The following is a 16,732-nucleotide window of genomic DNA, read 5'->3' on the forward strand; positions in this document are numbered from 1 at the left end:
GTAGAGAAGGTAAGCACACAGCACAGAGTGAGCTAAGAAACAGGTCTGAGGTAGTGTGCAATTTAAGAGAGCAATGAAACAGAACTGATGCCCTAACTTGGGAGGATGGAAGCCTTAACAATTCTGACTTGTAAGCACGTGATTAAACTTAAAGCAGGAGCACTGTACATTCTCCAGTGAGTCAGCTGTTATATACAACATCCAGCTGAGCTCTTGGGAACTTCCACAGCAATCTTTAAGTTGTTATGCTAAGAAAACTGTCTGAACTATCTGCAGTCTAGAGATTCACCTTTACTAGAATCATCCTTAGTGCCATACTCATATTAGCTGAAACTGACACCATAAATAAGATGCTTCTCCTCTAAAGCCAGATGCTTGTATCTGATCTAGCCTCCTTTTCAGAAGGCCCACATCCCACCATTCAGTGATTAGTTCTGACCCACTCTGTACACCCTCTGCAAGAGAAAGGCACGTGCTTGACTACATCTGATTTAGATGGAAAACAGCAACACGTGTTCATAACTCCCCAGTTTCCAGCCTAAACATATCTAGGCAATTGCTATAAGGAAGCAAACAAAATCATCCAGACAGTCTGGGGAAGCACCAGCAATTAAAAAACTCAAGTGGACACCAAGCATGAGCACCAAAGAATGTGAAGGAGTAGCTCAGCTGCTCCCTGTATTAACATAACAAATAGCTGTTCTCCTCAGTAGTCATAAGGTCACAGCAATTCTCCCCACACATATCAAGCTTTTGCATGCATTACCTAGCTGACTGAAAGTCAGTTACAAAGGAGATCCTCATCACCACTCCCATTTTCTCCAAGCTTAAAGATTAAATCAAGCATTACACGATTGGAATTTTCATTATCAGGAAGTCGCAATAATGTTTATTTGGTTGGCGTGTCCTTCAATATGATAGCTCAGTTTAATGCTTTAACAATTATTACTGCTTAACTAAGGTAAACACAAACAGGCCTGAAAAGCTTAAAGTAAACAGCAGGAAAACTAAGCTCGATTGCTTTAGACTGAATACATCATGATCACCTACAAGGGTCACGGAAATTCTCACATGGGCTGAATATGCATCAGAAGTTTCAAGTCCTGATGCCTGGAGCTTCCAAAAACTGTGAAAAAAGTTGCACAGCAAGGTAAAGATTCAGACTTCTTGGTGCATGCAGACAGCTGGGAATAGCAGAGAGGAAGAAATGGTCACAGTAACATAAAAAGGAAGAACTAAAACCTGGATCTCCAGGATATTCTGTCAGATTTGCATCGTCTCGGAAAGAAAGCACCAGTAAGCATATATGATTCTCTGCAGAGTTCACCAGAACTGCCCTGCTGCTGTTTCTACAAAGCTTCACAACTGAAGCTGCATGACCTACAGAGCAGCACTGTCCCTGGTATCCACCAAGAAATATCTCCAGTCCCGCTGTTCACCCCTATCCGACCGAGGAAAAGGCTGCACCAGGGCTGTGATGGAAGACAGCAGTAAGGCTCAGCATGGCACAGCTTTGTTTCACAGATGAGTTGCTGGAGTCATAAGAGAAGCCTCGCTAACTTACACTGATGAGCCTGAGCTTGAAGCTGTTCAGATAACTCATTTAAATTGGCAGAATGAGATGTTCAACCTATAGATGAAAGCCTTTGAATGGAAGCAACCCAATTATGGTTTACTACTAAACAATGAGCCTCATTCAGCGAGTGTAGCATGCTAAGGAAATAACTGAATAGACAACTAGAAAGAGTGATTCAAGTGTCAGTGTCCATGAGAATAGCCAGGACAAAGTGCTTTTTGTTTCTACCTTTGAGATCTTGACAAATCAAAACTAGATTAAATGTGCTAGCAGACTAGCTTCTGGCTCGGACTGACACACGATCCCACAGAGCAGGATCTGCCAACATTCTGAAGTAACTTACACCGCAGCAAACACAGAAATGCATATATTCCATTTCCCTTGTAAGAAGTTGCACAGGAATCATGCTTTTTCAGCATTCTAGTAAGCTCCCAGGGAACAACTTTCCTTACAGAACCATAAAAACACTCAATGAAACTGTAGAGATTATCCTCACTGCCCAGGTACTGAACAGCAGTACCAAATTCCTAGTCTCGGAGCCACGCTACTGTGTGCATGATACTACTGCCAGGTAAGGTGTTATTACCCTTTGGAACAGGAGCTGAAGTGGGTATTTGTTGTTTGTACATTTCTCATTTAACCTTGCTACGTTTCACCAGCACCATTACTTGCAGCTCAACAACCAAATCCAAGTTACTGAGTAACTTCCAGCACAAGGCTCAGTGCACTGCTCTGACAGCTGACTTATACAGAGACCCCAACATCTACAAATCCAATAACTCTGCTCCACACCCCACAAAGAATGGGCATATTTTATCTGTGGAGAACACACCAACATTCATCAGCTTACATATCAAACAGTACTGCAAGTAACAAAAGCAGAACTTGTAACAGTTTCAGTTAACAATTAATAAAATAGGTCTCTGAGAAAGGAATGCACCTGCTTCCACTTCCTGCATAAATCTCCAGCAGAGCCCAAGCAGCGCCACAGCCACCTCTGTGCCAGGCAGCAGAGGCAAACCCTCACGACACAACAGTCGCATTTTTTTGAGGTAACTAAAATCAGCAGCGATGGCTGCACTGCCAATAGCCTGCTGTCCCTGCACCAGGATTCATGCCAGCATTCCAGTGCCATAAGGCAACCTGTATTCTTAGCTCAGCCGCATGACCTGCAGAGCTCGTACCTATCGCACAGCACGCCAGCAGCACCCTGCCCACTGAAGGCTTACAAGTCAGCAACTTCCATTAGCACAGAGACAGTGTTGTTCACAGCAGATCAAGCACTGAAGAAGCACTCATTACACATTTTGCTTGCAGCAGCCTCGGCTCAGAAGCATGGCGTGAAAAAGTCCTCAGAGCATGCAGTCATACTGAGCAAGGATGGCATGTGGATGCCAGAGGATGCAAGGGACTGGGGACAAAAGCAACACAGAAGGTGAAGATGCTAATTTCTTGCTGTGTCACTAGTGACAAGGACGTAGAACGCTGGAATTAAAGCTGTGATGAAGCATTTACCCTGATGAGCTGGTGGATCAGTATCAGCACTGTTCCAGTGACAGTTTCAGACTACCACAAAACACCAAGGAAGGACTTCACTCAAGCCTGTTCTCACACAGAACCTTCACTGAGGTTTGTAAGTGGAACAAACCTAACTAGACAAATTAGGCTTATTTCTTACTTCAGAGTTGGAGCCTTTGGTCACTTCCATTCATCCTAGCTCAAACACTTCTAGTGTGGTGGGTTTTTTTAAACCAGTTCAATACTACACTTAAAAATGAAGAGTGGAAGAGGTGTGGTAGGAAGGTACAGCTTTGTTTGCTACAGGTCACTTTTACTTCTAAAAAAAATCACTTGGGTTTGGAGTGACACACCTTGGTGTTTAAGTAACTGAGATGTGCAGATGTAGGACACAGGTGAGTAAGAAGTGAGCTCTTTAAACCAACGCAGGTTTTAACAGGACAAATTCCTACTCCATCCTCACAGAGTTCAAAGGTTACAGAGAGCTCTATGTTGGAGGAGCAGTTGAGCAGCAGGCAACATGCTTTTTATAAGATGGCAAAGATGCTCTGAATACCATTCAGAGGCTGAGCTGTCACACAGCACAAACCATGGATTCCCTACTTCACAACTTTCTCTTCCACATTTGCACACCCACTACAGAAAGATCAGCATTGCTCAAACTTTTAACGCTCTGGTTAAGCTGTTATGAAGAGCTAAAAGTACCCAAGTCATCAGCATGAGTTTGGAGGGGTCATAGGTGGAATGGCTGCTCAGAAGTCGGCTAATGAGCAGGACATTCCTCAGACGGGTTTGAATTCATTGTATCTGTTACAAGATGTAGAAATCGTTTCAACAAGCAGAATCTGTTAAGTCTCTCCACAACACTTTGCATGAAGTCACTTAGGGCAGAAAACAGTCACAAAACTTGACTCCTGTCTATTGAAATACGATGTTGATTGGTTCTGTTTGCAAACCTGACACACCGAGTTGTTTAAGCACAGTTTTTCTCCACTCAGCTCAGCAAGCCCTCTCTAAACTGACCCTAGGGTATTCCTTCACCTCTCACATTTCAGCAAGCTGCCCAGCAGATCTCAAGGACACCAACCACACAGACAGCACTGCCCTTCCTCTTCAGTCTTCCAGAACCACGTAGGAGGTCTGCAGTTCCAGAACACAGAGCTAGAACATCAGTTTGGAGCTTACTGCTTATTGATACATGGAGGTTCAAAAGCTGACCTCTCACAAGCAGCAGAGCCCAACTGGCAGCACACAGCACTGCACAGGGCTACACAGCAACGGCTCCTGACTGCTTAGAGGAAAAACAGCACAGCTTTCAGTATGACAACCTCTGCTACTCACCAACCTGCCTGAACAAACCTGAGCGTTCTCTGCACCTCTGGAAGCACACTGCTCTCCAAACCCAGCCTGCAAATTCAAACTAGCTTTAGGAATTCTATAATTACCTTGGTATGATTCAGTACAAGAATTGTGTTTAAACAAATTTTTGGAGGTTTTTTGGCATTAAGTCTCTTTAAACTGTAAGCTTAGATTCTTCCCAGTTCAGGTACTTACTCCTGGCACAGCAGTTTTTGCACAAAAAGCTAAAGTCCCTTCTTGTCTCTTCACATTCACATCACAGCCAGTTGCATTTAATGAGACTAACTCCGTTTGTTAAGGATTGTTTTTGCTTTCACTCATCACCTGTGAGTGAAGTCAGTTAGCTCAGCAATACTACTGAACTGCATGAGTTTATTAAGAACTTTTGGGTTTGGGGGGAGTTCTGTTTGGTGGCTGGTTTGTTTTTTTTTTAAGCTGTTACATTAATGATGAACAGGGCTTGACAGGGCAACCAGTGTTTCTGATTAGACTAGAAACCAACTCTTGTTGGGGAAAGAATAAAAAGCAAGAAGTGCTACATATATGTGTGTATTTAGAAACTATAAGGGTACAAAGATTAAGCCTGTCATAATTTTGGGGCCTTTAAAATAAGTTCAATGAGGACATGAGGCTTAACCTTGCTAGGTCCCTAGTTTGAGTACCAAACAAACCACGTCTAGTAGCAAGAAGTAGGCTAGAAGTAGTAAAGGAGCTGCATTCAGGAAGGGCTGACCAACATAATCACCACATCAGTTTAATTAGTAGCTCAGTATCAGGCAGCTGTACATAGTAAGACAGGTTAGAAAGCTGAACAGTAGCTTGAAATAGTTTAGAAAATAAGCTACAGGGCACAACAGCATACAGCTCACTCTTCAATGAGCTGCCAAACTCCTCCTCAACCAGAACAAACCAAGTCGCCTTATGCAAGAGGAAAAGTCTTCATACCTTAGCGCTGAATGAGAGCACGGCAGCCTGAAGAATGATGCAAGAGCACTATTAATTTTAATAGGACTGCTTTCTGGGTGTGCCCCTCGCAGGGCAGGAACACCTGCACTTGTACCTATACAAACAGCTTGCTAGAAGCTGCTCGCAAGACACGAAGATGAGAAACAGCTCAGAGTGTCTGCGCTCTACCGACCTTGGACTTGTTCACTCAAGCAAAATCCCTTCATTCCCTGGCCACCAAGCCACAGGCTGTGCACTGCACACCAACACATCTACCTCAGGCACCATCCAGAGCAGCGACTCTGATGGACTGAACAACCTCTGCAGGTAAGCAGCGCACCAGGCAGGTTTCAAGGCTGCTCTCTACTCCAAGCTGAATTATTACAAGCAGCAGGTTTGGCACTGCTCTTATCTCAGCAAATCACTCCAGCATTCCCACCCTTAGTCCCTTGTCATAGGTTATCACCAGTCTCCCACACATGCACAGAATTGTCTATGTGACAGCAATGCCTCCGAGGACTTGGAACAGCCTGGCAGTCGAAAGCTTCGCAGCTCAAACCAGCCTACCAGTCAGCACTTCACCCCAGCAAGTTATCTATGGTTTCTCTAATAAGCTGAGGGGAGAAGCAAAGCAAGCGCTCCCCTAGTTACTCCTATATTTCTTTCAACCTGAGTGAAACAGCCCGGGAAGAAGCAAGCTTCAGCTGCTGGTAGAGGCACTGAAGATATTCCAACAGTGACTGGGCTCTTACTGTACCAGATGCTGTCAAAGGAGCACCAGAAGTCAAGATTAGTATCTTCTAAGTCACAGGAATTTGATTCCATTCTCAGTTCAGTGTCGTAGTATAGAATTTTAGGGAATTTACTACTCAAACTGACCATTTTTAGAAAGCCCCAGTGATAAACTTCCTCTTACTAGAAGAGAGTCACCCTCAAGTCCCACAACCCATCCTACTGCTTAAAAGCAAAAAACTCTACTTCTAAACACATGCAAAGTATTTTTGTTCCAGCTGCTGAAGCCTGAGGGGAAGGAAACGCAGCACTGCAGTGACCAGGTGTGCTGTTACTGTCGTGCAGCTAATTTCAGCTCTTTTCCAAGACGATCTGCGTATGAACACTGAAAATTGTTTCACTTCAACAAGCATTTATGAGCAATTATACAGCTAGACTCCCTCCGATGCCTCAGATTCTGAAAGAACCTCTAATTAGTTTTCCTGCCAGGCCATTTCTACACAAATGCACTCCAAACACAGTTTGAGCACCTGTAGGTATAACGAGGATATAGGCACACAGCAGTAAACTGAAGCTGCAGCTTTCTTTATAAAGCCAGCTAGGACATCCAGAACAGAAAGCTGATCTCCTCATAGCAAGAGGTCTAACTGACCTGACACAGCCCCTTGCTTCTGCCAGGGCACACACAGCAATGAAGCATTACAACTGTTGACACGCACCTCCAGAACGGCACATTCCCATGTTTGCTCTCCCTGCAGTCCTGATTTACTCATCTGTAAAGTGCAGGGATGCTCTGCAGCAGCGAAGCACGCTAAGCAAACACCTCCAAATCATGTGATACTCACGCTTGAGTATCAAGGGATAAAGAGATTCCAGTCCAAAGTAAAAGAAAACAAGCTAGCTATTGTATTCTGCTCTAGGAAACAGCTATAAGCCATTAGCCAAACCTATAAGGAAAACACAGCAGACCTCAAAATATTTACCTTGTTCCCATCTTTCCCCTTTTTCCACAGAGCTCAGATTCTCCCAAAGCACAAGAAGGTACATTCTTATGGAAGTCACTCAAAGAAAGGTTCACTGAACACAGACAAAGATGAGAATTTAATTATAATGGGTATCCAACCAGAATATAATGCACCGTTCACAGCAAATTCCTGCTATTAGCAATGAGAGAAAACGAAGATATTGAATTCTCAAACATACTCATGATTAGTATGTCCAATCACCAAGCAATTAAAGAGCAGGAACTCTTAATTGTGATGATGCACATTTGTGTGATAAGGATTAGTCACTCATTTGATGAAAAGCTTATCCACTCAAGAAAAACATGCACAGCACTCAGATGGAAACCAGGAGATCTGCAGGCAGAGGCAATAAGCTTACAAGTTTACATTAAGCAGGCTTCACTGGCTTCCAAGTTCCACTTATTAGAGACAAATAACCAAAATGAATTAGAAATGTGGTGCATTTAAAGACTTGGATCAGATGATCAGCAATGCCTCCATTCAGCAGCACGCTGCTCAGAAGCGAGGGAGGATCTGCTCGGCCACTGAAGCCCATCAGACACCAATGAGGTTCTGAAGACAAGCTTATAGGTAACGTGGTGGCATCCACAACCACTGAGTGCCATAAAAGCAGTAAATACATTCATGGAGAATAAAAGCAAGACTGTCAACTCATGACTTGCAAAAGTATCTCTGCTCTACTCAAACTAAAACTGACCCCAGAATGGATAGAGCAATGTCTTATTAATTTACAATGAGATCTGCCTCTGGGATACAGCATGGAGCTTTCATCTCACAGCTTCCCATTTGGCATCATCTGTTCTTTGTCCGAAACAAATATTTTAAAAGCCTGAACCTCGAGAACCCACAGAAGAGCAAAAGTTAACTTTGGTAGCAGTAGTTCTGAAAGTTAGAGAAGACACTGAAGGCTGGAGGCAAGCAAAACTGAAGGCAGTTTTCAGCTGCAAGAATCCAGAACTGGGTCTGAAGAGGTCTCAAAACAAACACCCTATGAAGGATGCAAACAATATAATTAGGCATGACAGAGCTTCCCAGCATCTCATTTTATCTCAGGTTTAACGTTTCAATGATAGCAATTATGCGCTTGCAGATAGCAATGCAATAAGTAGAGCTTTCCCAGGTACACATTTATTTCAATTATGGCTGCAAGAAATGAAATTAGGCAGCCACAGCAACAAGCTGTTCCCTTTCATTGTCTACTTGCAGAGAGAGCAAGGACTCAGCCTACTGGTCCCCCAGCCTGACTAGCAGATAGGAAATTCCCAAGAAACAATTTCTAATCTCAAACTCACACACAACCACTTCCACGAGCAGCTTAGCAGTCATGCTGAATGCTGGCAGTGGTAGCATAAGCCACACCAGACCGGCACTAGATCAGCTAATAACAGGATCATTCTGATTGCTTCTACACCACAGCTAAAGCTTCATTTCAGAAATACTCAGTTATTTTATCCACGTAGTGTCTGCTTTAAGATAGTAGCACTTTAAGACTCCACAGTTAAGGTAGGTGTAGATCGGATCAGATCTTTCCATCTATTTCCCAAAACCCTGACTGCAGCTCCACAGCTGCACAAAAAATAAACCTGCTTACAGAACAGTCAAACTGGATGAAACTGAAGAGTTGTTCTCACAGGACTTGGAAGGCTTCTGATTTATTCGGGGTGATACGAAGGAGTGAGCTGGGGAGAGAGCAAATGAGCCACGTCCCCAAGCAAGTCCTGCCTCCTGCTCCAAGGCAGCTTCAGAAAGCCAACCAAAGCAGCTGGTCGTCAGACCAGACTCTTAGTTTCCAGCTGTGCTCTGCAGCATGCAGACATGCATTTGTCTGCTCCTCTTGAAAAGGCAGCAAGGAGCAGCTTCCCCCAGGGGCTCACACAGGAGCAGAAAGCAGCACTAGAGAAGTCTCACGCTGCCTGGAGCCTGGCTCTGCCCTGCTGACGTTGGAGCCAAATTCTACATGTATAGGAAAAGGGAAACTGTTCTCTTCAGGTAGAATACAGAAGTAATGCTCTGGATACAGACTTAATTAAGGCAATGTAACAGTCTTCCTCCACAAAACCTCACCTACCTCAGTATTGATTACATTCTAGGAACTGCAGCTTGTACTGCACCAGAACAATCAGATATTTGGCTAGACAGGATGCTTAGACTTGTACACACAAGAAATATCCTGCAGACAGACATTTTTGATGGAGTTCTCTATTTCAAGGGATTTTATTTTCAGAAAGTTCAGTTAAACCACAATGCACAGCTTTTCACTAGTTTTCTCAAATGAAAAACCTTCCCACGTTCTTAAAATAGGCCAAGGCTCAAGGAAGGAAGCCTTTGGTAGAACTCCTAGCCCAGTGGATACTGTACATACAGCATGGGAGAATGGGATAGGTGCAGTGTGTTACTTAGACAATGTTGCCTCTATGAAAAGTAGGAAGCAGTTAAAAGTATCTTTTTAAAGTCTTTTCCCACTAATGCCCAAAGAAAGCAGGATCTGACAGGGCAGATCTTGCTCACCTGCTAGAGATAGCGCCAGTAAAGAATAACTTCACTTCTGAAATTGAAACAAGCCCAAAAATCTCAACATATCCAACACTTCCCAAGTACTATCAGCCTTGAGCTTGCTGTGTGTCTGTGTGCATCTGCACAACTGCCCCAGTTCAAGAAACAGCACCCAAACCTTGCCTCAGCCTTGCAGGCTCTAACAGTTACACTGGTCAGCCCAAGATCCAACCCAGCAGGAAGGAGAGAGCATTTAAATGGATATTTCCTGTAACAGAGTTAAAAATGCAATCACAGCTTCTTGTTTTAAAGCTCAGCCAGAAGATGATAAACAGAACAGTACTTTATGAATTTTGACATTCATGTGTTGGTCCACAAAGGAGAACAACACTCAAGCTCTTTATTAAAACACACTTGTATCACCTTTCCCACACAGCCACCAACTTCTAGGCCACCCTCAGGAGCTCAGAGGCCCCTCTCCTCTCACGAGCTCCATCCTGTATTTGCAGCATGAACTCCCATGTAGATCACTGCCCCCCACATATTCTGTTCTTCCCAGTAAGACCTGGGGAGCATCTGTCCAGTTCACTTGCTATCAGATGCACATCAAATCAACTGCCACTTCCTGAACTTTATGATTAAAATCAAAGATTAGCCAAAGTTAGGTATCAATAATTATATTTTAAATGAGTCCTTTATAAAGTGCTTTTTTGGAGAACATTGATGACTCCAGAAATAATGCATTTATCTCAGCATCCCAAAAAAACCCTTAGTTTTGCTCTTTTTCTTGAGCTCCCTCTGCACAGTGCAGAGCTGCAGCCCCATCATTCCTCAGCACTGAGCAGAGCACTCCCAGTTCATACACCAATGTAACCCAGACACCAGAACAGACTAAAGACAAAAGGTACACTGGTTTCTAAAGGATAATGCCTGCACTCCTCTCTTCCTCTGCTACTTCTGGTACTTTTGGTTGATTTTCTCCCCCAGCTCTGATCAGCAGAGACTGAATTGAGGGCTTCCTTATGGCATAAAATGACCTCTTGGAATCACAACAGCTGCTGTTCACCTCCCTTACATCAGGGCCAGAAGCTGTTAAACAGATAAAGGAAAGAACAGCCAGGCCACCTATGGCTCCAGCTAAAAACCAGCATCCTGTAACACCAAACACATTCTGTCAGTAGTTCTCAGCTATCCACCCCAAAGGGAGGGGACAAAGTCTTGGCTGTTTGTTATCAAACACAATCTGAACAAGAGCAGTCGGCACCAAGTGATGTTGCAGCTTATGACTTCTGTCCATCCCACAAAGCAGACACTGGCACACATACAAGTCAGAACACCCATCTGGATATGGTAACGTTCAAGGAAGGTTTGGATTTCGTGTTGAGGGACATGGTTTAGTGAGCACTATTGGTGATAGGTGGATGGTTGGACTGAGTGATCTTGAAGGTCTTTTCTCACCTTGGCAATTCTGTAATCCTGCCTGACTTGGGACTAACGCACCCAAGGTACAAGTGCTAACACACTGCAAATCGAGGTCTTCAATTCTTTACTGACCCTTTAATAAGTCTGTATTTCAAATCCTTAACTAGCACTAAATTCCCTGTTAGATCTTTCCTGCAAACCACTCAGTCACCAGACGATCTCAAAGCTACACAAAGCTAAAGGAACAGCTGTCTTTAAAAACTCTGTTAATCACAAGAATGATCTGCATGTTAGGCATATCCCAAAGCTTTCCTAAAAGCACTGCAAAGTTACGGCACTAATATCTAGAAGGACAGAATTACAAAGGAAACTCGCGTCCCAGAGACATAAAATCCGTATGGGAACTAAGAGGCAGATCCTTACACTGCCAGCTACCTCAGCTGGGTACACGTGCAGAACAGTTGCACATTATGGCAAAGAACAGACTTAAACAATTTAGTGCTTAGAAGCTCATCTTGAAAGAAACAACTTCTATTATTTGATCAGGTCAATAAAAGCAGCTATGAAATAAAATCACATTCAAGTACCTGGGATTTTCATTCTAGTTTACAATATTTGATAAGCACTACTGTACTATTTGCAGTCACAGGCTCTGACAACTGACACCAAACAGAAGAGCCCCATGATTATACCCAGCTACACAGCCCCGAACAGGAACAGCCATCACCACCTTTTATCCTCTGTAGGTGAAGAGATCCCAGATTACTTCTAGATGCTAACCCAGTACCTCCAATTTGCTCCAGAGACAATTACTCCTTCCTTGCACTCCAGCAGACTTGTCTGACTACTTCCCAATTCTCGGGCAGCCTACTGATACTTTTCTCCTTAAGTTACTCCACTTGGACACATTAATTGTCAGCCAAGCACTGCTCAGACCTCCTACTCTTGAAGGGCTGACAACGTACTCCTCTCCATCATCCTGTGCAGCACGTAGGTGGAACGACATCTCAGATAAAGTACTGTACTCTCTATCTTCGGAAGCTTGGACACGCTGCACTTCTACCTCCTTCAGGTACAGACAGCCATTCTGATAGAAAATCAAGAGCTTATCAAGCCGGCCTTGCCTGTGGTTTCCTAAGCAGACTAACGCTTGGCTAATTTCTAGCTCAGACAATTAAAAGCAATGGACTTCAGCAAATTCCCAAATAGGCATTGATAATACTACCAGCCAGAAAACTAGCTTGTCTCAAGATGTCACTCCTATAATCTTTAGGACTTGACATAAGACAAGAGCACCTTTTGGCACAGTTGCCAAAAATTCCACTGTTTAACATTTTTCCTGCACATCTGCCTCTCCCCCAGCTCCAAAGCAAGCACACAGAAATTTCTTAGTGAAGCATTTCAGAAGCCCATGCCCCACCTTTACTTATCTGACAAAGATTTCAACATTCTGAGTTCACAGCATTTCCTGTACTACGAAAGAAAGCACTTGTTCTATCTTCTAAAACCACTGTGATCACTAACACCAAAGCAACACAGATACCAGGTGTCACATCTCATCTGCCTATAAACTCTATTGCACGAGCTCCCCTTCATCCTCTACCAAGAAAGATTTTCAGTACTACAACACATGCTTTACTGACAGGCCAGACAAACCTCAGCCCTCCATCTAAAGCCTCAAACCTGCCAGGTATTGCGCAAAACCTGCCACAGCTCCCTCAGTCACACTGCCATCCCCCGCCAATGGGCTTACTGGGGCAATTAAATATTCCTTTATTCCCACCATAAAGTCAAGCATCACTCCACACTACTCCACATGATTTTCTAGACAAGATCCTTGAAGAGAAAGCTTCACCGCACACGGCAACATGGCCTTGTCACACAAGAAAACAGGCAGGTGAAGTGCTCAGACAGAAGCAGGTACCAGATGTCCAGTCTGCATGAGGCACAAGCTCGTGCCCAGCCCTCACACAGTAAGGAAGGGGTGTGTGGAAAGAAAGAACCATAGAACGGTCTGGGTTGAAAAGGACCATAATGATCCGTCTACAGAGAGATGCAAAGGAATGTGAGAGCTCATCTGTTGGTGAAGCAGCATTCCCTAAAAGGAGGGACAACACAAGTACAGTGCAAAACCTTAAGCTTCCCTTAAAACACAAAAACTTCAACACGGCATGGGGTCAGGAGGGTTGGCACGAAACGGTACTCACCAGAGAAGGGCAACATCTGCTCAGATCCCACCAGAAGAACGGGACTGTTAAGAACAACATGGGGAAGAAGCACGATTAAAGCCCCCACAGGTAACAGAGAAGCCCTAACAATCCCCTTACGAAGGCAGTGAGCACACCGACCCGTACAGCAGCATACAAGCCGAGCTCGGGGCCGGGACAGCAGGCACCGTCCGGCGGGGTATGGACAGCCACGGCGCACGGCCGGAGCCCGGCGCGGCCCTGCACCGTCACCTTCCTGAGGCCACCGGGCCCCGCGGGAAGGAGGAGGAAGAGGAGGCCGAGCCCCGCACCGAGCCGCCGAGCCCCGCACCGAGGGAGCGCAGCGCCGCCGGACCGCCGCCGCCCCAGCTGAGGGGGCGTGCCGGGCCGCGGCCCTCCCTGACAGCCCGGCCGCCCTCCGCCAGGCCCCGGCCCGCTTCATCCCCCCGCGCGGCGCCGAACCCTTCCGCAGACCCCCGCCGGCTCCTTACCTCGGGGCCGGGCATGGCGCGGAGCCCCCTCACCCCGTCCCGGGGCGCGGCCTCCTGCCTTGGGCCGGGGTCGCCGGGCTCCTGGCTGCCGCCGCCGCCGCTTTTCACCACAACATGGCGGCCGCACGGGACGCGGGTACGGCGAGGAGAGCGCGCCCCCGACACCGCCTCCCCTTCCCTCGCTGCCAAGGGCGGAGCGGCCGCCTCCTGTCAGGTGACGCGGGCAGGCCTCTCGTCGGCCCCTCCTGAAGGGAAGGAGGAGCCCGCCTCTTTTCCTTTTATAACCCTGTGGGGGTGGTGAAGTGGCGGGGTGCTGGTGGGGCGGGCTGTGACTCCTGAGGTGGCCGAGCTCTGAGATGGCTGTGACCTCTGAGGTGGCCAAGCACTGAGTGAACTGAGCCCCGTGAGGTGACTGAGCCCCAACTGAGGTGGCTGAGCCCCCTGAGGTAGCCAAGCCTTGAGATGGCTGTGACCTCTGAGGTGGCTGAGCCCCCTGAGGTGGCCGAGCCCTGAGGTTACTGAGCCAGCTGAGGTGGCTGAGCTCTGAGGTGGCCGTGACCCCTGAGCCAAGCCCTGAGGTGACTGAGCCCCCTGAGGTGGCCAAGCCCCCTGATAACAACCCAGCCCTCAGCTGGCTGATCCCCATGAGGTGAGTGAGCCCCCCGAGATGAACGCAGCTGCCTTGGGGCAAAGAGGAGCCGTGGTGATCCGAACCCCAATGCCTGCCTTGTGCTCCCCTCAGGAGCTCTCCAAAAGCTCTTGGAGGAACTACAGATCCAACTGGAAACCTGGTGCCTGCACGCAGCCTGTGCCTTACTTTGCTTCTGTGGCATTCTGGGGCTTGGCTATAAGGACATGTGTGGCCCCTTGCTGTCCATAAATGCACTGGCCAAGAGCAGCTCGCAGCTCCTCCATGAGGTAATGGAGAACAGGGAGCCAGCAGGCAGTGCGAGAGCCAGAAAGTGCACGGTAGTGGGGAGAAAAGCGATAAAGCAAAAGGGACAAGAGTGCAGAGCAGCATAAGGCGCTGCAGAGCTGGAGGGGGGAATGGCGGCCACGTGCAGGTGGCAGGGAGCGGCTGCAGGACCGTATCTGGGTCTTATTGCAAACGTGATGGATTGTTAATGCTTTATTTTTATACATCTCTTTAATTTACAATGCACTATGTAGGTCAGGTTGTGCTTTTGAGAGATATTTCCACCTGCTCGTGTTTGCCTTGGTCTGGAATGAAGTTATACTAACTATAAAATGTGCTCCTAAATTATCCGCAGGACTCTCCCTCTGAGTCCAAGGCTAGTCATTGTAGCAGATGGACTCCGGTCTGTCATTAAGCCATGCTGAAGGTGGAAGTGGCATTAGAATGAACAACACAAAATACAGGATCCCGTGTCTTTAAGCTCAGATAGAAGCCACACAGTGAGTTGTTTGCTAGCTAGCTTCCTCGGTCAGGGACAGTAAACGTTTGAAAGGAAGTTAATGAGCCCCTCTGAAGGGATTTTTTTCCAACAACAAGCCATCATCTGAATGCAAATGTGTTCTGAAAGTCAATATGTACCTTCTGAGGAAATTCAGAAGAAATACAGGTAAATGAAGGGAAAAACAAGATTTCTGGCCTGTTTATACCCAAATGCAATGAAAAACTGTTCTGAAGGGCAGGTGTTGACAGCATCAGGAAGCAGAATATGAAGTTTGAAAGCTCCCTGTTAAGCAGTTGCTTCTGCAGTGTGCCTGGACGGAGATCAAATGTGACCTACTTCAGAAAACTGAATCCTGGAGACCCTGCTGGGTGCACTGCCTGTATTTAGGGAGAGGAGCAAGCTGCAGTGCCATCGCAGTGACAGCAAGCACTGAGGGAAAGCTACTTGCTCCCTGCTACTTATTTCAGTGACACAGATTGTCCTCCATGGCACTGAACAGATCGCTTGGAGAGTCCCTAAGTCTTCTGTTCAGATTCCCTCCATTTTGTGCTTCAGTTTATTTTTTTTTAATGTTATGTATGACCTCCTGTTAAATGAGTTTTAGTTCTGTTTTCTATGATCAGGGATCAGGGCAAAGGATGACAGATCAGGGCAAAGGGTGACAGCTAATGTGAATTACTTTATGGAAATGAAAATTACTGCACCCAAAGGGAGAGCAGTGCTCATGAGGACCTGATGTGCAGCTTGGGGAACAAGGCATCCCCATACCCACATTTCTGGCAAACCTGGAGCATATCCTCATCTACCCAATACAAAGTTTTGAACTTGTCGGGGTAGTAAGGACTTACTGAGGAGCTACCGAAGCACTGCCTGGTTTTAAAAGAGCAACTCAGTCATTTGTCCTGACCCTATTTGTCTGACCTCAGGAACTTTAGATGCATTAGAAGTAAATGTAAGGGAAGAAGTAGTTGGGGACAGGTGTGTAAGTAGAAAATGAAGTAAAATATAATGTAGTTTTACTAAAGATAGGTTACATGAAATTGGCAGTTTTCTTCAATAATATTTTTCTAGGCAATTGATTTACATCAGGTTTCATCTAACTGGATTTAATAGAATATTGAATACAGTGCAACACTGCAAACGTATTGTTTATCTGGGGAGCTATTTGGAAGGTGAGAAGATAGCTACAGAGAGATGGCAACAGTTCAGGTAGAAATTGCTGAATAGAAAAGGTGGAGATGTCACCTCGGACGTGCAATGTGTGGATGTGTGGGCAGCCAGGGAGAAGGCTCAGAGGCAGTGGCTGAGCTCTTGTGCACATCTCTGCTTCCCTCTGAGATGGAGCATCGGACTGCAGGGACCATCAGACTGACAATCTTTGCATCTCACACAGTATTTCTCGGTCAGGTCGTGGAACAAAAGGTAGGAGTAAGCTGATGGCATTTGCTGACGGCACACGGTTGGGAAGCACTAGCAGCACAGAGATATATCTGTATTTCTGGATGATCTGGGTAACACTGAGTGCTGGCACATCAGAAAGGAGATG

At 46.0% G+C, this 16,732-nt stretch overlaps 1 protein-coding gene across 1 annotated transcript in view; it reads right to left on the bottom strand.

The window, feature by feature from the left end:
* The window catches only part of MTMR3 (myotubularin related protein 3), a gene marked incomplete at both ends in the record, with an annotated part of 70,691 nt that extends 58,615 nt beyond the window's left edge, over positions 1-12,076 (bottom strand). The window contains one exon of the mRNA XM_079543707.1: positions 12,014-12,076. Coding sequence (XP_079399833.1) covers positions 12,014-12,076 — 63 coding nt within the window. The remainder of the gene's footprint in view (positions 1-12,013) is intronic.
* Between the last annotated feature and the right edge of the window lie 4,656 nt (positions 12,077-16,732).

This window comes from Tetrao urogallus (assembly GCF_951394365.1).
Source record: "Tetrao urogallus genome assembly, chromosome: 17".
In the NCBI taxonomy this organism is placed as follows: domain Eukaryota; kingdom Metazoa; phylum Chordata; class Aves; order Galliformes; family Phasianidae; genus Tetrao; species Tetrao urogallus.